This window comes from Oculina patagonica, chromosome 12 (assembly GCF_052425735.1).
Source record: "Oculina patagonica isolate OP01 chromosome 12, crgOcupat, whole genome shotgun sequence".
NCBI lineage: Eukaryota > Metazoa > Cnidaria > Anthozoa > Scleractinia > Oculinidae > Oculina > Oculina patagonica.
In genome coordinates, this window is record NC_135769.1 from 14860472 (window position 1) to 14886124 (window position 25653).

A 25653-nucleotide genomic window follows, 5' to 3' on the forward strand; every position below is an offset into this window, starting at 1 on the left:
TAATCATTCTGATGAAGACAGCCGGAGATCCGTAAACGAGTACGGCAAACTGCTACAGATGAGATAACCTTTAACAAGGTAATAATTTCGGATCTCCCCGTAAACCATTGTCGTTTTTCACGATTTCACGGAATATAAACGACTTAATACAGTAAAAAGGGTATTGTGTCAGAAATATTTCAGAACTCAATAAAATCATGTTCTATCTCGCTCGCTTTCCTCGCTTTTCATTCAACTCACACAGTGAACACTGTACAACAAATGTTGCCGCCTTTTCAGACTAACTTATTGTTTAGTTCAAGCTGAAACGACCACATCATCCCGTCGATTTAACCCAATTGGTTGTTTTATAGTTACGCAAAACTCGACCGGCGATAGAATTAAAAATTTAACTGTTCACGGCAGATATTGATAAAACTCGCAACGAAAAACTCCTATTGACTGGCGCCAGGCCCTTGTCGTATTCAACTTCAACTTTAATCCAAGATGGCGGCCACCCTAACCAAAGACTAGTCGTCAGGCCTGGGCCGAACTGTAGACGACAGTGAACTTGGCGTTTCACGATAAACAACTTAATCAACAATACAACTTCAACGGTAGTTAAGTGTTTTTATAACTTTAATTAAAATCCAGTCTTACTTTTCGTAATCATCGAATTTCTTAGATAATATTATGATTCTGTTATTGTGACACTTTTTCCAAAGTCATTTATAATCTGCATGTTAGAGAACATTAACCTTGCAAAACCCATTTAACAATAATTATAAAATATGAAAATACCACTTACTCCTTAACGTCTATTTACACATAATTTTTAAGAAAATACGTCGTTTTGTTTTAACCTTCTATGTAATGTAACCTTTAATTTTTAGTCGTTATCAATCGGCTACTTAACAATCATTCCACGAACGCGCGTTGGATATGAGATGGTAGATAGTCAACGAGGCGCGTAGCGCCGAGTTGGCTATAACGATCCCATATCCAACAAGCGCGAGTGGAATAATTGTTTTATTAAAAACGCCCAAAGAATTGCAATATTTGAGCTCCCCAGCTGTTTTCGTTGTTGCGTATCGACTACCATATTTGTGGTCAATGGTATATGAGCTCATATACCATTGCCTGTTGACCAATCAAAACGCAGGAATTGCAATATACCATTGCTAGTTTTTAATAATAACTACTAGACGCCTATTTGCAAAAAGAGTATAAAAATGTACGTTTGAAATAAGTACCAAGCTTTTACTCATTTCAAACGTTCGTTATGGTGTTTTTTCCAAAGAACTTGGACAAATAGAAAACGCGCTGGCGATTATATAGCGTGATGTAAATCGAGTCAGGTAAGCTCTGGTCTTCCTCTCCCGAACTCGTTGGTGTGTTTGCAGCAGGCTATGTAAATATAAAACAGCCATTTCATTAGTTTAAAACTTAAAAAAAGTCTCAGAACGGGCGTTAGCTACATTAATACCTACTACAAAATGTTGTCTCGTTCGCTTATATCAATATAGATGGAAGTTACAAGACAACACCGTCTTATCAAGATGTCTCAACGCTGTCAGTGATAAGATGACAGTCACTAAGACCAGCTAGATGGAAACACACTGCTTCAGTTTAAGGTGGCTCAACTGGATTTTTTAGGGGTAACACTGCTCAAGTTTGAGAATTAACTACGTCGCCATTAACAATGCTATCGAAAAACGATCGCCACAGTTGTATTAGATAAAGATGAAATTTTTTTTATGATCAGTGTTATATTGACATCGGAGTTGCCATAGCGACGAAATGACGTCATTACGTCTTTTACTTTCGCTCGTATTACTCAGCACCAGGAGATTTTTACGAAAATCGCTCAAAGGAGCTTGTACCACACATAGCTGCCTCGATGTTGGCAAAGTTTGAACAAATTCTATGAGAGCGTTTTCGAAATATTTGGGGATGAAGTTTTCGGGGCTATAAAAACAGTCAAAAACATACTAACGAGAAAATGGGGTAATATCTAAAGAAAACGACGCGCCTGTGAATTGCAATTTCATCTTATGGTAGTTTGATTTCATTTAAAATCGCGTGTAAACAGTGGTGGGGATTGCTTTGGTCGATTGCGAGAAAAAAGAATTTGATGAGCGTGCGTTCCGGTGCTTTGTTGCCATTTTCGTTTATTTTTTGTCTATGCCTACAAAAGTGATAAAAACCGCCGATATTTTTAATTGACACTCAGGTTTTCATCATTGATAAGCGGCGCCATGACAGGGGCCAATGTCCGCAGACATGTTACAGCGAGGTCCCCTATTCACGGGTATTGTTTTCAAGTTTCATATCTTCGTGCACCACTCCAGTAAAAAAATTCATTTGCATTAAACAGGACGCTCGATTGCTTTCCGAAACATTTTCCGAAGCATGCTAATCTGCCTTAGGGCGAGAATAGCAATGACAATATCTACAGAATAATAGCTTTCGTTTTCTGGACAGAGGCCCTTGACATCAATAGCCCGACTAATGCTGTTACAATTTTTCCTAAGCAATACAAGCATGTTTCGGAAAATTGTTCGGAAAGCAGTCGAGCGTCCTATTTAATGCAAATGAATTTTTTTGCTCAAGTCGTGCACGTGGATATGAAACTTGAAAACAATACCCGTGAATAAGGGGGACACTCGCTTGTAAACATGAAATCTGCGAGAAAAAAATCAGTATATTGAAGGCCCAATTTTACTGTCTTAAATGTTTTCAATGAGCTTGAAACTTGCAAGCTTTATAAATAGATGACAAACCTCGAGTTTGTCAAATTTTAAAAAAATTCATCGAGCGGTTTTTAATTTATTATCACTTTTGTTGGCATAGACCAAATAATAAACGAAAATGGCAACAAGAGCACCGGAACGCACGCTCATCAAATTCTTTTTTCTCGCAATCGACCAAAGCAATCCCCACCACTGTTTTACACACGATTTTAAATGAAATCAAACTACCATAAGATGAAATTGCAATTCACAGGCGCGTCGTTTTCTTTAGATATTACCCCATTTTCTCGTTAGTATGTTTTTGACTGTTTTTATAGCCCCGAAAACTTCATCCCCAAATATTTCGAAAACGCTCTCATAGAATTTGTTCAAACTTTGCCAACATCGAGGCAGCTATGTGTGGTACAAGCTCCTTTGAGCGATTTTCGTAAAAATCTTCTGGTGCTGAGTAATACGAGCGAAAGTAAAAGACGTAATGACGTCATTTCGTCGCTATGGCAACTCCGATGTCAATATAACACTGATCATAAAAAAATTTCATCTTTATCTAATACAACTGTGGCGATCGTTTTTCGATAGCATTGTTAATGGCGACGTAGTTAATTCTCAAACTTGAGCAGTGTTACCCCTAAAAAATCCAGTTGAGCCACCTTAACTAACTACAAGTCAAAAAGAAAAACATATTTAGGTAATCAAATTTCTTTCCACTTGACGTAATTTAAGAAACTATTTCTGAACAAGCATAGATAAGAAGACTTAACCACAAACCCCGATTTGCAATTTATTTTCCCTTGCCCTGCTCACTCCCTTCCTTTGTTCCTTTGTATAATTCGTCTTCTTCTATTTCGCTACCGGGCGTTTCCACTGTAACGTCATTCTGCCCGTACATGCTGTAAATATCTACCTCGCTGAGGTCAAGTTTTGCAAGCAAACTGTTGGGCCCCGAAACTTGAACTTCAGCCTCGATAACGTCTTCGGCCTCGTCCACATCTTCGTCAACTCCAATGGCAGCCCTGACACTGATCCACCGCCAGCAGTCCTACAAGGACATTAGAATTGGTAACAATGCTAAAACAAACATACTTGGGCTTTATGTCTCTCCAGCGTCCTATGACCAGGTAACATAAACAATGGAAATACACGACATATGCCGCGGTGAAGTTTCAGTCCTCCATTGAATTACGAGAAAGAGGTAAGATTCCTGAAAAAGCTTCATCAAAATTTGTGTTGTTTAGGAAAACACCGAAATTAACACGCACAGCTCTTTCCGTACGAATATTTAATAACGTCTACGAGGCGGAAAGCACGACTAAGCCTTATTCCCTGATTAAAAACAGCTGCACGTCAACGCATTTGGCAACTTTGTTGGCCGACTTCCGCTTCCGTTTATCCAGAACTAGTATGTATTCATGTGGTCTCAAATTCCCAGGCAAGTCCAAAACACAAATCAGTCTGCGGGAAACAACGACAAGACTTTTACACATAGTGCAAGTCTGATTCACAAATTCAAAACTCAAATTGCGACTCAGTTTGACCAGGGCTTCAGAATGCAATACGGACGGTCCACGTATTAATATCTGAATCTGGGCTCTTTTAATTTAGCGAACTTGTGTAATCCAAAATAACACAGCCATTATCAATTAAAGGACCCTCTAGTATGGATAAACCTTTGTTCAGATTTTTATTCCAGCAACCACAAATATCCAAACAATCGTCAATCGTAAAATGAATTGCACAACCTGTGTTTATTCAAAATCATTGTACGACCCACCAATTAATCAATCAATCAATCAATCAATCAATCAATCAATCAATCAATCAATCAATCAATCAATCAATCAATCAATCAATCAATCAATCTAACGATCGGTCGGTCGGTCGGTCGATCATTCAATCAACTTACTGATAAGACGACTTCCCAGCCCCTCCCTAATGGGTCACATGCTGTCACTTTGTAGCGCCGTTCAATGGCGTTCCGGTTGATCATCCAAACCTTTGGAGAAACACACATCATCAAAACAGGGAAAACCGGTCAGCATACCTGACGCAAAATACCACAGCTATCCCCTTTTAGAATTTATATTCTTTTTAAAAAAGCAAGCATTTATTTATAACAAAAACAAGTTTTCCAAGACATAATCCTGTAGTTTTTAACATAATCTTTGACCAAAACATAATTTTACAGTTTTTTCAATACATTTTAGTTGATTTTCCATTTTGTTTATTTTTGACCGCTTACGCCGTCAGGATCAGTTTGTCGTCTATATTTTCCATTTAAACTAAGTTACTCATCGGTTTGTCGCTGTGATATTGAAAATCTTTATTATATTTGTACGGGATATACCTGGTTGTTAGGTCCCACAGAGAGAGACGTCACATGGAATTGTCGAGACTGCCACGTGGTGCCTTCTGGGTAGGTATCCGTGATTTGCTGACGATACCAGCACGTACCTGGTTCAGTGTCAAGAAATATCAATTACTTTTTGAATGTTTTAAAGAAGGGTTCACACAGACACTCCATTTCCTATCCATGAAGGTCTTTTTGTAATTAAAAAACCGTGAGAAAAATGACTGGTAATTGCTCGATACAAAGATTCCAAACGTCTCTCTTTTCTATTTATCCGATCAAAAATTGGTTTAAAATCCAACATTCCGTGCTTTTTTCATGACCTGCTGTAATTTTTGTTTACTTTTTTTAAACCAACTCTGTTTATAAGACTGCATAGCTAAGCAAAAAGGAATGCACACCTAACTCATGGATAAAGTTTCACACTAATGCACAAGCAACGAGACCCTAACGATTTTAAGGAATCTATGTCTCCAAGTTGTATCCCAAGGATATAGGGTACATAATGTAAACAGGCTCACCAAATCACTCTTTTAATGTGCTTTTAAACCTTGCGTACAAGTTGTAAAGTTTAAAGGAAGGTGGCCATTACGTTACCATCTTTCTCGCGAGCCCAAACCGATGTCTTTCCAGCGGATACTTGATAGAGATGAGGAGGCCTTTCACTGATGTGAAACCACCTGTCCCCTATCAAACAGGAAGAAAAAAAAAATGAGATTCATAAGCTGAGCTGAAACAAGTCTGCACTGTCCTGGAGACAATCTAGGAATGCACTACAATGGATATACCCAACACGTTTCTGTCGGGTGAAACATTTTGAGGCTATTAAGATGACTCGAAATTTGGATCTCACTTTTACCCATTCAAACCATGTGAAACTTTTATATGAAGTCACATAAGTGCAAACGTACGGAATTTTATTCACGAGTTATAACGTTTTGCAACGAGTCAATAAAATCCGTACAAAGCACTTTTTATGCTGTAATTTGTTTATTACCGATATAACGAGAATTCAACCAATTCAACCACCTTTGAAACATTACAATTAAACTACGCAGCAGCGCGAGGAAAAACGAGGCTGCAAAATGAACATCGCTTTCCAAGCGAATTTGCTATATATCAAAAAAGAAAAGTACTGGCGACAAACTCCCCTAGACCAAAAATTTATTTATTAAATAAACTACGTTACATTTTAAAAGCAAAACTCTTCGCACCGCATCGACAAAACGTCGCCACAAGCGAATGAACTACTGGCAGCGAATCAACTGGCGAAATTGTAACAAATTGTGATAACACAAGGAGTCAGTTAATTAAACAATAATGACGACGTTATCCCGCGATTTACTTTGCCAAGGCGTTCCAAGTGCTTGAATCTTGTTGGAAAGTCCGCGGATGCGTTGTAAGTTCCGAAGAAAGTCTTCTCTTCTCTTTCACTTGCTAGTATCGACACCGCTTTGTTGTCGTTCCGCTTTTGAAGAATGATTTTTGTCATTTAAGGAGGCTCAAAATAGTTTTCAGTACTTTCCAGCTCTTACACTTTGATGGGTCAGTGCTACCCACATTTATCAGTTATCACTACAAAAATGGTATCAAACAAATGCCCAATCATTGATAAACAAATTCTGGTTCTTTTCTTGACGTCACTGGTAACCATAGCAACGGTGTTAGCTGAACAATCGACCAATAAAGGCAAAAACAAAGGTATCAAAACAAACTCATGGTATGGTCACTGTTGAACGCATCCAAATTTTAACTTTTAAGCTGACCCCGCACGAGATTTGATATTTCAGGTCGGTTCAAAACAAACTAACACGCGCCTTACGCTTTTTTACGAAGTTTGACATTACCTTATCTCGAGAATGCTTTAGACTGATTTCATAGCGGAGTCAACTGGAGAAATGAATTACTGTGAGATGTTTAAAAACAGTATACAAAATGTCACCGTGGCGTGCTATGAGAAGATTTTTGGTAATTTTATTTTTGCACTTATTGCTCGAACTTTCAGCGGAATCCGTCTTAATAGACCATATTCGAATTCTCGGTACTGGACTGGAACTAGCTTGCAATGGAGGCTGATGCAGGGGAATATCATTAAAAAGAGCTCCCCGTCATTTGCATTTGAAAAGATTACCCACATCAGCCTCCACTGCACGCTAGTTCCAGTCCAATACCGAGAATACGAATATGGTCTATTGTTAATCACCATTTTTGGATACCTGTAATCTTGTTTTCTCCAAAGCCTGCCCTGAAGTATGCAGTGCCATTCTCAGCTATTCCCCAGACCCTTCTCTTACATCCAACAGAGATACTGATAAAAGGCAGGTCCGTTAAAATGTGTTCCCACGCAGTACCCTGACAGGAACACGAAACAACAAGACTGACTTCATATATGCATAATTATTGAAAATATCAGCAAAGAAGTTTTTGAAAATTTCAAGAACCGACGGGAATTTCTTTTAGCAATATCCGTTAGTAGCTGGAAGAGATTAAAATTCTAAGTTCTGCATTTGATAAGAGATTGGGAGAGAGTCTACCAAAAGGAAAGGCTGGAATGTGGTTGAGCTAAAGGAGAACTGCAGGTGCGTTGTAAACCTGTAATCGATTCAAGTCTCCAACCAACCAGCCTCCATCTTAGCACATTGAGACCAGACCCATGAAGTGGCTTGGGCGGTATTTCTAGAAGAGGTTGGCTTTGGTCAACATCCACAATAGTACAATTGACAACAACATCGACCAGAAAATGAATTTTTATTGAACATTCGCAATTATTTTACCTATTTAGTGTGATTTAAAGTCATACATTTAGAAACAGACAAATCCTTGAGAATTCTCAACGGAAGGCCCCTTAACCTTTGAACAAGATTAAACGAAGTAAAATTATCACCAGGATTTAGAATAGGCTTCTCGTAGTCTGGTATCCTCTCGAACTGGTAATGTTTTATAATTCATATAACACGAATAACGCACTATATTTACTTATGTCTCCTTCAAGTCTAAGGAATTGAGTAAACATAACACAAATACATGTCACAAATTCAATATGTCTTATTCAATAGCGTCAAGTACACTTTTCATTTAAATTTGACGTCTTACTAAGAAAGAAGGATTGCATGTCGTACATAATAACTCGTATTTTCCTACTAAGCCCCCTCCTGTCAAAAACATACACTGTTTGCTTGACCAAGGGGCTGAATTATCTTCAACCAAACAAAGCGGTTGAGTTCCTGTTCACTTTACATTTGAATTTCTACTCTCTTTAAGCTTATTGTTTTTGTCACTTACACGTCATGTATATTAAGATCATAAGAATACCCCGTCAATAACAATATAAATTAAGCATTTCAATTTTCCTGCAGCTGTAAAATGGACATGAGCCAAACTTTTCGCACGTAACCCTTTTCTTAAATATAGAAGCATGCACTTGTCTAAAAGAAACACAAAAAGATGTATTCTATGCAGTAGAACAAGATCGTACCATTCAGGAACTAATGCAATTGGCGCCCGCTGCTGTCCGAAAAAAAGTGAATATGCCAGTAACAGTGAAAGAAAAAAAACAAATAGAGGGAACGCTACATGGGAAATACGTAAATTGAACGAGAAAGACTACAACCAAATACGAAGATTCTTGAAATGAAACAGTTTAATATCAGTTTAAAACAATAAAACATGACACCGAACTCAGTTTATTACTTGCAGCAGAACCGACTGAAAAGTTCTCTGACAGCTTGTCTAACCTCTCTAATTTTCCAACAATACAACATCGGGTTTAGCGCAGAGTTAAAATATAGCAGTGTTATAGTGCAAGCGTGAGCGATAAGGATCGCTTCATTGCCGCCGTAAATCGCCCAAAGGGCAGCGACAATCATGTAAGGAAAAGAGCACATCAGTAAAACACAGTAAACCCACAGAGCAGTGGACACTGTGTTCTTATATCGCCGAGTACTGGACACTGAGCTGCTCACTTCATTGACGCTCCGACTAGGTTGATCCCAAGCGATTTGTCTTTCTTGCCGTTGTTTGTCTCGGTGGCGGAGAATAATGTGAATTGTCGTATAGCTGAACGATGAAACAGCAATGCTAAGAAACACACCCACTATTTGTAGGATTATGAAAGTTCCTCGACTCCACAGACTTGTTGATCCGGCTGCGAAAGTTACGAGCCATGTTATAACGACAACCAAGCGCGCGCGCCAAACAGAAACCACTTCTCTGTACCTGAGTTTTAAACGAAGCGCTAGAAACCGATCGACACTGATCTCTGACGTCGTTAAAAGAGAAATGCCAGACATTGCAAACCCAAGCACCTCCAAATACGGTAATGTGCTAGAGCAGAGCGCTGCGTTGCCCGTTGCAGTGGATATCATGTAGACCAGGTTGAACGGCTGCACGAGAAAACCAACACATACATCACTGGCTGTTAATGAGTAGAACAGTGTTCGCGATGGAGGATGAATAGAAGACACTCCGCGAAGAATCCACAATATGACTGCATTTCCAAGCAGTGTGCAAAAAAGCAAAACACCATTGACACCAGATATTAAAACGAAAGAGGCAACGAAGAATAAGGAACGCTTTGAGATTTCTTCTAAATCAGGACACTGTATCCCGTGAGACGATGGTTTGATGCTCTCAGACGTCGAGTTGATCTCCATTGCTTGTCAAACCTCAGAGTACAATACCACCACCAACTTGTAACTTCACATTAAGAGCGATTTTTCTCCGCCAGCGTCTACAATCCACCGGTTTTCGCAAAGTTTCTTCAAATCAACAAAACACAGACTGTATTATTGTGTTGAAGAGTGACAGCTGTTCGTTTCAGTGGCAGTGCAAATATCGTCGCTTTTATCCTTTTTAATGTGTTGCTTCTAAGGTAACGATCGAAATTTGGCTCAATCATTTAACACTACCTGTACAGCGATACCGGTATGTAAATTCGTTCCGATTTTACAAACATCTTAATAATTCAAAACAAGTTGTTTGGCGCACCCAAAACAACTTGAATCATGAAAGGAAAAAATCCCTTCTATCATCTTCGACTTTTCAAACAAAAGGACTGCATAGCGTTAACAAGACATTAAAAAAGTATTTTTCTTTTTCCCTTTTTTGTCACCAGCATTTTCACCTGCGACATGAAACAACGCCGGAAAAAAAAGAGAAATCGACTTTCGCAGCTTTCTGTGTTTCTGAACTTGAAAGAGCTGAAAAAAGTCGAAAAGTTAAAAAACTGGCGGAAGCAATTATAAAATATTTACCGCAACACGTTTGTTATTCTATTTCATGCACTGGGAAGCTTCCGAAAACCGCAGTGGTAACGGCAACGAGAGAGTGCGAGACAAAAGGTTTAATGAGCAGTACAATGGCTCAACATGAGCCATGTTTATCTTGGCATACCTATTTTCCATCATCTGCAAAACAACAAAACGTCCAAAATTGCCGTATTTTGGAGAACCAATTGACAGGGCAGATATTTTACGTTTCTTTTCAAAACCTGACGTTGTGACCTGTAAAGTCGGCGATAGTGGGATTACTTTTTACAAACTGTGAGCTAAATTGACTAAAGCCAATAGTCCTTTTGCGTTACAATATAATCCAACGCTTGGGGCAATTTTGTACTTCCTGTCCGTAACTGCCCGCATCCATTTTAAAGTTTATTGCTATACTAGATAAATGTGAAAAAGGTTTTTTCTATGCAACGACATGCAACGATTCAAAAGGTGTGTGTCTTCAAAAATAGACTGCATGAAGATCTAAAGAGTGAAATTCTTCTCTTGTTTTATCACTGAACCTCTTCTTCAGTCCATTATCTTGCAGTCCCAACACAGGGTGGAAAAATAAATTACACTGGCAATATGTAATGATTTGCACTTTCAATATACTGGAGTTTCTATTGAGCGCTTAATGTATGAATGTTCAACGACGTCACACAGTATCACAGTACTCGAGACAGTCAAATATGAAATACCTAAAAACATTTTTCCCGTATCAGAAAAGTGTAGTTGGCTCATTGCCGAAAGTTTCAAATTAAAAACACAATTATCATGAATATCTCGCTTTTCCTAATTACCGTTGGTAATTTTAATTTTTCTTAAAGCTCATGAGAAGTAGCCGTGGAACCAGAATCCTCAGTGAATCCAGGGATTGATGACAGGAGAGTTTGTCAGGTTCCATAGCACATGTAATGGTTGGGGATTACATTGTAACGAGCTGTTACATTACATATTCAGTAATGACAAAATCGTGAATACTCTAGAAAGCAATCTTAATTATGCGATAAAGTGGAATCCTTTCTCAAAAAACACCTGCTTTGTCATTCGCAGTGCGAACAATAAATAAATACAAGTAAGTTTCCTGATAATTTTTTGAAAAAACATAGATACTTTCAGTTTAATACTAAAAAAACACAGCAATACCGCTCTGTTACGCGTGTTTACAAAGAATTTACAATTTTTTTTAAAACCACTTGATCACGTGCCTACATAATTTACTGCAAGCAACCAGCTGTTAATAGAAAACGTATAGTGCGTTGCAAATAAAAATGATATTTTATGCGATATCACAAGAACTTCTTCAGAATTACTAAGGAGCAAGAAAAGAAAAATCTGAGACACCGTTTTTACACCAATAAATGTAGATCAAATTTCACATAAAAGTTTAGGCTCTCACGTAAATGTGTTCTGAAATATACCGAATGTTGCGCAGCATCATAATTGCAAACAAAATGCTGACGTTGCTTATTATGGTCTATATGATCAAAACAAAATCCAAAATAATTAACAATTATTCGCCGAAGGCGAAATGAATCTCGGAGGGAGGAGTCTCAAGAGGATAGTACTCAGGCTCCAGCAGGGCGCAATTTCCATTGGTGACTTGTTCTCAATAGCATCCAAATGGAGCTGCGATCGAATGTCATCTTAGCCTCCCACGCAGTCGTTCTTAGGGGCGATCGTGTTTCGCCCCTAAGAACGACTGTGTGGGAGGCTAATGTCATCTCCGCCCGTAGCAAGAGTCATCCCGGCGATATTTTTTACTTCACTCCACTACCGACTCGGTTTGGTGGTCTTTAGATTGTCCACCTTTGAGTGAAAGTATCTTTTCCGACATAACTTCCTTTCGCGATTGACATCGTTACGCAAGCGGCGAAAGTATTCAGTGTCTCCTCGAGCAAAAGCTTTGCTGCGGGCTTTAATGAGTTCCTTGAATTCAGCTGTTATCCAGGGCGCGTCATTCACATGAAGCTTGACAGATCTTAACGGCATAATAATATCCATGCCGGTCCTCAAAAAGTCAAGAAATACGCGAAGCTTGTAAACTGACTGAATCAAAGGCTCTTCGAGCAACCTCATGGTAATTCGGTGAAGGGCCGACCTTCGCATTTTTTCCAAATAAGCGTCCAATAATGTAACGCAATCTCAATTCATTGGCCTTTGAATGTTTTATTTTTCCATGGGTTTCGTAGCGCGAATTCTATTTTTTCACCACCAAAATATTTAAGTATAACCTTTGCAAGTGTTTTGTGAATAAGTTTACTTTTCTGTCAGCACGCATTTAGCGTTATTTTGAGCAGCGGATCGTGACGCGAAACAAAAACGTGCTGTGTGGATGTCAACATGTCACATGGCAAGCGTAACTGCATGTAGCTTATAGCTGCTATCAGTAATGTCACAATCTCACTTCATTTGCCTTCGAATGTTTTCTTACGTGAATGGGTCATTGATAGCTTATTGCTCTGAGCGAATTCTATTCTCATTTATCACCATAATTGATCCTCTTTTGATTTGTTTTGTGAATAACAATCTTTATTCAATAAGCTTTCAGAAAATATATACTTTATTGGGGTTACCATTGATGGTTTGCACACAATTTTACTTGGAATGCAAACGCCAATTTTCCTTCCGTGATACCTTAAATACTTCTCAAAAAAATAGACTATGGAAACCCGTAAAATTTCTTTTCTGAGATTTGTAAAATGTTAATATAAGGGACTTAGACTAACGATAAAACGAAAATTCGTGTTTTTGTTGAGCCTTTCAACAAGACTGGATATTTTATCTTTATCTGTTACGCAACTTTACCTCCGACTGCAGTCGGAGATTTAAGCGCCCGCAAACCAATCAGAAACGAGAGTTACCGCGTTAGCTTGTCGCCATCAGTATACGCCATGTTATCTAGCAAAGTCTCAACTAAATACAGCTGGCTCGGTAAACTCAACCTTGCACGAGTAGCAGCTTTTATTTACCTGTGGACAATCCCCTGTGACTCCGTGTCGGTATAACACATCACCTTTCGTCCCCACAGTCCACACTGCTATCAAGCCATCTGCCAGGTCGATTTGGATCGATACGTCACGTAGTCTCACTTGAGGTGTCACTTGAATCCATGGACCAGTTGTTGTCAGTTTACATCGTCTAAGAAAGGAAAAAAATAGGCCCTGTCAGTGTTTAAATACAAAAAATATATACCAATGTCTATCAGGTGATGACAGGAGAAAGGAACAGAACTTTCTTCCCAATTGAAACTTAACTTCCCCTAGGTATACAGATTGTGGAAGGATATTCGGAAACATATATTGTGCCATTTACGTGTGGTGTGATTTGCCTATTTAGGGGTTTGTTTTAATAATTGCTACTGGGCTATCTACACAAATCAAACCAAACCTTTTCCAACGCCTTCGCCTCACATAGTCATTCCAGCCTCGCTCACGGTGATAACTCCTAAAAAACGAACTTGATGTTAAACAAAGCAGCTGAACTACGACAAACCCCCCCCCCCCCCCGGTTCATCGCTACAAACGTTGGACTCGAAGTTGTTATCAATTTTTACATTTACTCATAAATTGTTTTTCCTTTCTAAACATCCACTTCTTTCAGTCCGCTTCAAAATTAGGCCTAAAGCTGCAGTACATCACAGTGACATTAGACAGCAACAGAAAGGCTAGTATGAAATGTGGAGGTTGGCTTAGCTTCAGTAAAGTTCTCTTAGGTTATCCACTAATTTCTGAACAGCAACGCAAATACAGTCATGGTGAATAAATTACAGTACAACCCATCAAAGTTACCACCGGCAAGAAGTTTGAAGAATTTTGACAGTTTCTGATCCCGCCGCACCCGTTACAGTATTTATCGGCATGCAGCTACTTTGACGTCTTATTCAATTTGACTGGCCATGTAATGGGAAACCCATCAAAAACCTACTAAACACCAATCAAAAACTGCATGGATTGACAACCTTGGGAAATCCACAGCATACTGCCAGCCGTCCTTGTCAGTTATGTTAGGCTTGGTCTCCACTGTCCACTGCTCATCTGCCCATTGCCACTGACTCGATGGAAGTGCGTATCCCTCTCTTGTTCGTTCATACACGCCGCTCTCATCGCTCCAGTTCCATCGGTCACTTGGAAGGCGTCTGCGAACAAGAAATAAACCAAGGCGAACTTATACGTAATAAGGTCTTCCAGAGCTCGTTTCTTCAAGGTCCGGGAACGTTTTTGCATCCGGAAAGCCATAGCAAAATCTCAAACCTTATGATTACACAGAGCTGACTATCTTTACCTATTTTTCATATGAACAGAGCTTCCATTTATGCAAAGTTTCAGGCCTATACACTTCTCTGTGCGAAGTGAAGTAACTTACAAGCTCAAGCTTTCTCGATGGAATGAGTTCAGAGTATCAGTGGAGAATAAGACAGAATATTTTTGAGACCGAAGAACGGTTAGGCCATGCTTTTTGACTACACCATTCTTTGACATACAAACTGGCCTCAAAATCGCATTTAAATCTCTAAAATAACGGTTTAAAAGGTGGCAATAGAAATGAAACACTTGGAAGCCAAAAAGGATCACCGATATTCACCTAAATTACATCAAAATGGATTGTGAAAGAAGAACTTTATTTTTAACGGGCTGAGATTTCTATCCTAGACATTTTCGCGCTTTGAGTAAAACCGTTTCGGTTGCACAAATTGTAAAAAACTTCTGCTCTAAGCGTTTTGATATTTTAATCTAACACACACTCACCTATCGGAGTATCCTTCTAACGGGTTCCATCGTTGATTCTCATATATATAATGCCAATCATAATCCTCCTGCTGATGAATCCCAGACACGCTGCTGTCAAAGCCGGTAAATATACCCCCACCGTACCCTCCAGAGTAATAATATGGCATCCCATCAAAACCGATCGCCCACACCACTCCAGCCACTCCGCCTTCCACTTTGCGCATGTGCCCACCAATTTGGCGCCAAAATAGTTGAGCTGGCTGTATCTCACTTTCAGGTAGAAGCGGCTCGCAAAAGAAAACGTCGCCACAGAGAGATGTCGCCCAGATGGCATTTGGTGAAGCGGGCCCCTCACACTTATGCAGCCGTGAAGTAGCCCTTGACAGTGATGTGAGCCAGTCATTAAGGTCCTTTTCACTGCTTGTGTGGATCACCAGAGGGTTACGTTCCTGAGTCCGGACAGGAGTGTGAATGGCAAAGCAATGATTCCGCGACATTTTGTGAATTACGCAAACGCATGTTATGTCCCGCAAAGCGATTCGCATTTCCTCATAAACAGAGTTTTTTTCGTAGTAACAAAGTAATGCTCCTTCTCGTCCCTCGGCTCCTTGGTCGAGTTTTACCACACATTCGTACCAGAGGTTAGAATTCGCATCAAACAACATCTGGAAGCGAGACTTTTTACACCACTCGCCCTATAAAGTACGAAGGAAAGGATACTGACATGTTCTGATATAAGTGTTTTTTGAGGCAAATAGGGATAGATGAGACACGTTTTGGGCACAAAATCACTCATTGGCAAGAGTGAAAACCGCGATCAGAGTTTCTAGTGCCCTTTTATTTCGGGCGAAAGATTAAGAGTTTTCCCTTGTTTAACTATATTTCTCCGTATATATAATACGTTATCTCAAATATATCGGGCCCTCTATCATTTCTTTTTCATGAACAAACGGACTCGATTAGAAAACGGACAGTTCACTTGGTCCGAAAGAGAACAAAATTCATATAAACGTTTCCTCTGTAATACGAACACCTCCATAAAACGGAAAATCTTCCATGTCCCTATGATGTCCGTATTAACGAGGTTCGACTGTACCACTGTAGTACATTAGAGTAGAGAAATGAACTGTGTCTTGAGTATACTTGACAAGACACAGACGAGTCAGCTGAGTTGTCACTTGCTATCGCTGACTGTTGTTTTACCTTAACGCTGGCTCACCTTGGCCTAAGACACCACATCACCCAGAATGAAGCGGCATATCCGGGATTTTCAATTAGACGCTGGCGCTAACAATCTGGGCAAGTTGCGCAACTTTTTCCCAAAGCAAGTTTAAAAAGAAATTGTCTGGCAGTTAAACGCTGGTTAGGGTTTCCTTGTAGCAGGCATCGCCCGAAGCAGAATGAAGTTGTTACACTAAACAGTGTTTCGAGCAACTGGGTCCCAACTACTACAGTTCAACAAAATTGCAAGACAAGTTAACGAATCATTGCTAAATGCGACAATGCATAATGCCCGTTACTTTATACTGAAAACACACACAGAGCTGTACAGCAGCAGTTCCCTGTTTTAACACACCTGTGAAATAGCTTCCTCGTATTGGTCATAGCGGCCTGTTTCTGTTTCATCTCTCGTGCGCAGTCTCTGTATCAAGTTCTTCCTCCACACAGCGTCCCTACTGCTTAGACTTATGAGATTCATGCTGCTCGCTGAGGAGAAAAGGCTACCAATGATTTCTGTAAACATCGAAGAGTCCGCTTCACAAGCACCGCTACTTAGCCAGGTCAAGAATTCAATGTTGGATGGAAGATTGGAGGTGCTTTGAAGACTGTAGTTATCGTCAGACTCTGTAAATACACCTAACAAATACGAGAGAAAAAAAGGAGAGAGAAGAGCATCAGAGTAAATACGTATGGAGCCACAGAGCAGCTTTTCCAATAGTAAAACAAATAACAAAGCTTACTTTCATTAGCCGTCTCACTGTAGCTGCTGCTGCCTTCAGAGCTGACTGTATCCATGCTGGTGGCTTCACTGCATGATATCACTGGTCTGCTCATATGTACAACCTTCCATGTTCTTCCTACAAGCTCATTTGGTGTCACATCTGTACGAAAATAGATGTGATCTCCCAGAGTACTGAGGGCAAACACCTGACAAAGAAACAAATCTTGAGCATTCATCACTCCCCTCACTAAAATATTACATGTAAAAAAACCATTAACTGAAAATATCCTTTATTATTTTGTGTGTGCCTGTGACAGCAGCTGCACAAATTGCAGGTGAGCCGCTTGTTTTCCTGACTGCCACTAATTTTGCTATTGTGCACAGAGAACTGTCAAGGTAGAGCACTTATAAAGAGTACACAAGTTAAACCTGTCAATTTACTTTAAAAATTACAATTAGCCAATGGCCATCCTAGTCTTTTCACAAAAATTATTAAATTTTAATAAAAAATTATTTAATACCACTAGCTATAAGCGGATCGAAAGATGCTACACGCGACAAGAACGAATTGATCAGCGCGATCAAGGTTCAATGCGACTACGTAATACGAGATTGCAGTCTGTCAAAGTAGTAGATCACATAACCCCAATATAACTAGTTTAATACTACTAAAAAGAAGCTATCACACTGCATATTTTCATGCACGCACTTACTTGATCATTCAATCCCACTGCAATTAGAGAAAATTTTCCAACCATTTCCACCCATCGTGATCCAGTCACAACATTTTCTTCACCATTTAGTTTTGCTCTTGACAAGCCTTTTCTAAACCAAACCTGTGAAGAAGAAACTATGCATAAAATACCAACTACAAATGTGAACTGTAGTAGTAAGTGCATTACTTGCACTGGGTTATGGAGTCATTTTGAGTCCCACACGGCAATTGGGCCCACGACCTTCTGCACACTGCTCCGACCAGTGTGCTTAAGGGCATGGGTTTGACTCCCATTGTAGACTTATAATTCTTTTTACCCTATATGACTGAGCACTTCACTATAAATTTTGATAAACTTAATTTTGATTTTAAAACAAAAAAACATACCAAGAATACCAATTAGGTGCCCAGGGCAAGGAAAACTTGAGAGTTGGTTGCCCAAAGGACAAGCTGTATTTGAAGTTGGTTTTATGACTGTTAGCTTACCTGGCCATCTTTTGTTAGAGCCCATACACTGTTTAAACCAGCAGACACTTGCAGCAGCTGACAAGGTCCCACTTCAGGTGATGCAACAGGTGACGCAACTTTCTCCCAAGCTGTACCTGAAGTAACATTTTCAAACCAGTCACACCTTGTTTTTAATAAGATTACACACATATACTCTTGACATACTGCTGACTATTTCTGATTTCTGTTTGATTCAATATAAAACTAATTATATTTACTGTTATAAGGGCATTTAAAGACATTTATATATACTTGTAGATGTTATTCAGTCTCACAAAGAGCAAGTAATGGACCTAGTCTCATAATAATCAGTTGAAGCACTTGGTTTAAAACTGTGCTGGCCAACAGCAAAAAGAAAACACACACATGGGGCAACATTGATCACACATTTATTTGGCATTTTAACTTGTCTTATTTGCATCAACTGGGTCAATTCACTGTATGATTTACTTGCAAGCATTTCCCTTGTTAATTCAAATGTAATTATGTCCATGTAATAAAACAATATCAATGGTATAATGTGATGTTAACTAAATTTCTTCCTCACCAGTTGGTTGATAGTAAGTGACACCAACCCGTACAACAGCCACACCCTCCCAGGTAACTCCCCACACCACCCCTGATGGGCTCACAGACAGCTGGGTGATGCTTACTTGGGGGGAGGGTATCTCTATCCACTTGTCACCTTCAGGGCATTTTTCTGACACACCAGAACGGTAAATAACCTTAAAATGACAAGTGAAAAACAGATAACAAAGTGGTTGAACATGTATGTACTAGTACTGGCCAAGTGAAGCATGAATCTATTATTTACACTAGAGTCTCCTACTAACAGGGCTTTACTGCCTGAATACTGGAAGTTTTACCCACAAAGTTATAAATTATTCCCAATCACCTTTTTAGGTACAAATGAAAAAATGTAGAAGCTGTGGACTTGTATTGTAGCCTTTATTACAGTAAAAATAGCTCAAGTGTTTTCCCCAAGGGTGATTTAATTAATTTATCAATGGAAATTTAATTTCATTCTTGCTTCAGTATTCTATCCTTGAATTGAATACATTAATCTTCAAATGACGACCTTATTTCAACAAACTAAAACGTTGCTTTCATAATGTCTGTCTGTCGTCACAAAAATAATCAAAGGCTCTTCAAGCAACCTCATGGTAATTTGGTATTTCGTGAGGGCCGCCTTTTTTTTTTTATTTTTTTTGTCCGGGGGGCGCGGGGTCTCGGCTCGTAGAGCGAATTCTACCTCACGGTGATCCCGCCCCGAGAGAGACCCTGGAGAGGAGGAGGATGACATGTGCTATGGCGCCTCAGCACGATGCATGTATTGCGGAAGATGGAGTGACGGAACACGTCACCAAGTTCGCGAATCATCACTACACCTCATTACCATTCGGTAAAAACTGGGTCAATAACATTTTTCCCCAGTTTGTCTTCAACATTAACAATTTTGTCCCTCTTCAGTTCACAAAAATGTCATGCCTCTCTTTTGGTATAATAACAATAGTGCGTGCAAATTTCATGTGAGTTTGCTCAAATGTGCATTACAGTTAAAAATATGGTACCTAAAAAAGCTAAAAGTTACAAGCTTAAAGTTAAAAGTAAAGCGTAAAAATTAAACTTCAAAAAACTAAGTTACAAGTTAAAAGCTACAAGCCCTAAAATACTACAAAAACTTACCGGTAACTTAAAATCCAAAATTCTCAGAAATTACAATTAATATTAGGATTTATAGCATATTATTATAATGTAATTACTTTAAGAATTTTGAACTCCATTTGAAATTTCACTGGGAGCTGATGTACACTGTAAATAAAAGGAGCAGTGTTATGTCAATATCTCCTTTGCTGGCAGACCAGTCGGATGGCAGCATTCTGTTTTCTTTGTAGCTTGTTTAGATGGTAGTAGGAAGTCCATACAAAAGGCTGTTGCAAAAGTCAATCCTAGCAGTAACAAATGCATGCACAAGAGTCTCGCTGCACTGCCTTTAGAGATATTTCCATTTCCATATACACCAAATGTTGTAGAGATAATAAAAGGAAGAACTAGACAAATTAGTGAAATGAGTAGACATTGAAAGCTTGGAGTCAAACCAAGAACTGCGGTTTCTAGCAGAGGTGACTGTAGAGACATTGGAATCTACAACTTGTTTGCTACTAATGTTAATTTTAGCCAACTGAGAGGTATCAGAGGGTAATTAAAAAGTGCGTCATTTGAGAAAAAAGCAGTGTGATGTTTAATGGTTGTCCAGTTACAAATTCTAACATGCCTGTTGCATGAAGTCAGACAAATAATCCATCAACATTCAAGTTTGGAATCATTATTCTTTGTTTTGACATTAAATAGATCACTTCCAGAATGTACCCTTGACAGGTCAGAATGCTTGAGCTGTTTTAATTTGACCGTAAACAATTTTTTTCAGTAACCTCTGTTTACTGCAAATTACATGCACATGTATAATATACGAGTATTGTGCAGTAAAGAGAGGTTGTTAAAAGTATAATTTTTGAATGAAAAAGTTTTAGCCTGAATCTCATAGTAGTACTGCATGCCTTACTGTTACATTGCCGCTAGACAAAGATTTTTTATAACTTTTCGATAACCTTTTGATGGCTTATGTTTCAAATGGCCAATCAAATTTGCAGAAGTGAGGAAGTTGAAGCTCTGAGAGTTGTAAGAGGGCAAACATGTAACTTGAAAACTTTGCATTCTTAGTGGCAAGTTCAACAAATTAAAAGCAATAATGTGCAGCACTGCAAGTCAATTATGTTATTACGTGTCATGTAATTAATAAAAAAAAGATGTTAAAGAAGATTAACTCTGACGGTGCATGATGTTATCAAATCATTAATAGTCCCAAGATTATAACTCGGATCCTAAGGATACTGCTAGTATCTATTTTTTACCTGATAAACCAATTCAATTGATACTGGCTGTGGCTACACTAAGACAGTTGACTGGGTAATGTTTTTAGAAACCTGGTTAAATATTTCCACACAACTAGACTTGGTTAAAGAATGGGTACAATACCTAACTCGGTGAAGTTAAGATCAGCTGAAGTGATGTCAGGATTAGGCATCACTTAAGAAAGTATGTAAACAAGCAAAATAACTGGCTATCATGATCATGTTATCATTTGCTTGATTCTTTTCCTGCTTTTTAGATTCATTTCAATGTGTTTTCAACTTAGTCACATTTTCTTTTCCTTCCTGCTAATGCATTCTATGCAAATTTCAAATGAAGATTTTTCAAACATGTTGATTACCTGTTGAACAGGCTGTGTTCTCAGATTCCCTTGTAGTGAGGGATATTATGGAATTAAGCAACACATAATTTGTGTTCAGAAAACAACATATCATCTTACACAGTGATGATTCTCATACATGTATTTAACAATAGAAACAATAGTTGAATCTGATAAGAAACCACTAACCTGGTTAAAACCACCCAGAAAGGTGGTTTAGAATTAACTTATCCTGGTTAAAAAATCTATTGTTCTTTGATTAATTTCCATGAGAACTGCTAACTTGGTTAAGAGCTAGTCGGCTAACTTTTCAAACTGAAATATGTGGCCACATCAGACAGTTTTGATAACTCAGTTAACATTAATTGACTAACTGGATGTACCAGGTTAACTCGCTTAGGCCATCCCAGTAAAATGTTTCGTTTCCCATCGCCCAACCGACCCATTTTTTTCAAAAAGTAAAAAAAAAAAAAAAGCAGATTCACTAGTTAAAGAAGCAAGTACTTTAATTTACAAGCACACGATCTTGTTTTATCAACAACAATTGACATTATGTGATGTCCTTGCCTTTAATTTTGATTAAAGAAAGAATAACGGAAATAACGAACGAAATAGCCACCTTTTCGCATTCGTAACCCGAGGCTTTCTTCCTTCAAGAGTTCCATCTTTTTTCTTTTTTTTTTTTTTAGCCCGACCAACCGACCCACCATCACAAGAGACGAGGCGATGGGAAACGAAACATTTTATTGGGATGGCCTTAGTGCAACTGCGGCCACTTTTAGAAAAGAGAGAACAATGAAAAGCTAAACATATTGTTTTCTTGTTATTACTTGCTAACATATTTGATGATAATAATAGTTTTCTTGCTGGACACATTACATGCATGGAAGTTTCAAACAGGAACTGACCTTTCCATGAAAAGTGACGGCCCAAACAGCTACGTAGCCAGGTTCTTGACCAGGAATAGCTGTACCACCAATAGCAATATCTTGAAAGGGTTGCTTAACTGGATCTTCAGTAAGACCAGGAACCTACTTATACAACAACATTGATTAATTTTTGCTAATCCAATGTTGTCAAAATGTAATTCTTAGTAGTACAAAACACTGTTTGAATTCCTTTTTTTCACTTTTTTCACATGACCAAAACAAAACAAAACTAAAAACCAACTAACTACCAGACAACTCAATCAAAGTTCATGCCTTGATTTTTCCAAGTGATTTTACAAAAAAATAAGAGAACTACAACAACACTAACCTTAATCCAGCGGTCATAGCCATCAAATCTGTAGTATCTTGACCACAGACGTCTTCTTACACAAGATGTTTTACTTTGTTTTGAATGATAGGTTCTTGGAAAGTCAAGAGCATATTGCCAACCCTTCATAAAAATCAAAATATTTGTTAAAAAATAATTAATAATGACATCCACTTGGGTTACATTTGATTACTCATACTAGGCAGTTTTTAGATTGAAGTAAAAGTTCACTGTTGTGAGCATTTTCAAATTTCAATTACCGCTAACCAGATATTAAAGAATACATAATTTTGTTGTACATTTTTATCAGAATGCAATTTCCTACACTGCCTAATTATCTTCCAAAAATTAAACACACAGACAAAATACAAACAGACTAAAGAATAGTTTATTATAGTATTGTGTGGTTCCAGAAAATATCCATACCCCCCCCCCCATGGAAGGGATTTGCCCTATGACCCCCCACCCCTCTGGAAATTCCAATTTAGCTTCATCATACATTGCTTTAAAGTTTAACTTTTAGGTCTTTGTGACCCCCCTTCCTCTCCGGAATTTCCAATCCCTTCTGTGGGGGGAGTATGGATATTTTCTGGAACCACACATTTGTACAAAGAAGATTTTCCTTTATTTTGGATCACTTTGCTCAAGCTAAGTTTTATTTTTTGTTTTTTGTTAAGGTTTATCTAATTCAGCTCTGATCTAAAACTGTAATTTTGAAGCTTGAAATATAAACTGTTTATCTATTCCAAACATTTCTAACTGAAATGTTGACCTCTTGTGTGATAAATATAGTCTGTGTTATATACAAGCTGAGCTTCTGGACTAATCAGAATGTCAGATTCTTATAGTCACTTAAGTGAGATAAATTATTACACATGTACTAGTCATTAACAAAGTATTGAATTTAGATATTAACAAAACCATTACATCATTATCTCCATCAACTCCATGATCTATGTACCAATCTGCTTCCCATATCCATTCAACTGATGGTAACTGAAATGAGTCTTTAGGAAGATGCTCTTTGCCATCTTTACTGCTCCATGCCCAACGATCAGTAAAAAGCATCTGGAATCGAATTAATTATGACTCACTAAACATGACAATCACATTTTGCTGCTCATTTTGAAGCTTTTCAAAAATAAAGAAGAATGGCATTTCCGTTCTGAAATATCTTTTTTAGTTTTAGAGATATTAAGGTTTTTGAGGAGGAAAGTGATGACGTCATTAATCGTTCCACCAAACGATAAAACACTCATATACCAGCCAACTCTTATGCCTTAGGGGTGAGTTTCATGCCTGCAAAATGAATTAACTTCATTCTCACCCCAAACTCACGCTTAGGAACCAATTTCTCACACCTTGTGAAAAATGTGAGTTTTTACAACTATAACCAACACACTTTCCAAAAATTTGTAAACTCAAACCAATGAGAGAAACGAAGACACCATATAAAATGAGTAATTGATGACACTTTTGCTGAAATTTCAGAGTTTTGACAAGAACAGCATTGGGAACAAGTTCGTGTTTAGCAAAACACATCCACGCACTGGGATCGGGATATGTTCAGAACGTCTTCGGGAAACTTCGGATGTCTTCGAACATGGTTGTATTGTCTTGGGAAATCCTGGCATTCTCAGGATAAAATTCTCACGCCTTTGACCCAGTCAAGGTATACACTCAGGTATACACTCAATCAAGGCAGGCAGGTATACACTCAATCAAGAGTTTCTCAAGGAATATAAGATCGTGGTTGGGTCCTAGTTCCAGTAGATTGCTATGATTTTTTTAAAGGATTTTTTTTAAATCTGCATGACTGGCCCAAAATAAGGAAATGCATTTGATGGTGAATGGAGAAAAAAGAGGATGGCCCTAGCACGGTTTGCCTCCATTGCTCAATTGTCAACCCGGTTAAAATACTGCAATATGAACCCCAGAATGCAGAAAAGCCGGCCATGCCCCCGACGTCATTCCTGGAGCAAATCAAACTGCTTATTTTTTTCCACTATTTCACAAGAAAAACACCTTTAATTAATGACTTTCAGACACAGGTGGCTGTATGAGGGTAGCAAAGGGTTTACGCGTGACATGTAAAAAGGCCAAAAATTAGGCTGTGATGCGTGAAAATAGCTAGAAAAGAAACGTAATTCATGAACTCTGCTGTTTCAAGTATATGTGACACGTGAATTTGGTTAAAATTTGTTCGTGAAACGGGATCACGACCCCCTCTTTACTACCCTCTTGTATCACTCGTTTGCTATACCCGGAAGTATTCAGTGTAAATTGTTTTTGTCTGGATCTGTCAGTGACAACTTGTGTACAAAGAACAATAACAGTAACATCTGCTGATTATGATAACTCAGGTGCTGTGTTATAGACAAACGAGCTTACCGACTTCTGTGACCAACCATTTACAATTCCCCATCTTTGATTTTCGTACGTTTCTACTTTGACTCTGATCGGAAGTTCAGTTGCTTGAACGAACACGTAGGGCTGCTGGCTGGCACTGATCGCCCATGCACACTGTTCGACGGCTGAAATACGCTTGAAACAGTTTCTAGAACCAAGTTTTGGAGTTGAAATCTGCCGCCAAGACTTGTCACGTAAACTGAACAGAAAGACACGTCCATCTCGATCGATTACCCACAAATCACTTGTTCCCATTTCCTGTAAAACGCTCAATATTGCATTTTGGGCTGCAGGTTAAGGTTGTTTATGATCAGACGTAAAACACCAACTGCCGTTGAGCTCAGAAACGACGAGAGAAAGAACGCAAAATTGTTCAGACTGGCATTCAGACTCCTCGTAGCAAAATTACAACATCAACCAGGCGTCCCAGGGGTCGTTCCTCCTCGTACTGCCTGAGACCACCAGCTTCTCGGTCAGTGGTAGGTCGTTGGGAAACTCTG

At 38.7% G+C, this 25653-nt stretch overlaps 1 protein-coding gene across 1 annotated transcript; it reads right to left on the minus strand.

Moving 5' to 3' along the window:
• Positions 1-600: 600 nt before the first annotated feature.
• LOC144632676 (tectonin beta-propeller repeat-containing protein 1-like) lies at positions 601-25601 on the minus strand. Its single transcript, XM_078491366.1, has 19 exons — positions 25136-25601; positions 23672-23812; positions 22745-22867; positions 22396-22518; positions 18785-18962; positions 18217-18332; positions 17729-17851; positions 17035-17221; positions 16650-16930; positions 15092-15768; positions 14305-14481; positions 13734-13790; positions 13316-13484; positions 7296-7431; positions 5677-5766; positions 5077-5183; positions 4636-4725; positions 3393-3771; positions 601-1617 (listed from the first exon to the last, which is right to left on the minus strand). Exons 1-18 carry the CDS (start codon positions 25406-25408, stop codon positions 3514-3516), a joined length of 3306 nt encoding a protein of 1101 aa, XP_078347492.1. The 5' UTR covers positions 25409-25601; the 3' UTR covers positions 601-1617; positions 3393-3513.
• Between the last annotated feature and the right edge of the window lie 52 nt (positions 25602-25653).

Bases quoted from the DNA above. Each gene is read 5' to 3' on its own strand.
- LOC144632676 (XM_078491366.1), bottom strand. From the start codon at position 25,408: ATGGGAACAAGTGATTTGTGGGTAATCGATCGAGATGGACGTGTCTTT. The intron at 23,813-25,135 runs GTAAGCTCGTTT...ATTCGATTCCAG, and splicing joins ATGGTTGGTCACAGAAGTCG to ATGCTTTTTACTGATCGTTG. The intron at 17,222-17,728 runs GTAAGTGCGTGC...TTTCTTTGTCAG, and splicing joins CAGTGGGATTGAATGATCAA to GTGTTTGCCCTCAGTACTCT.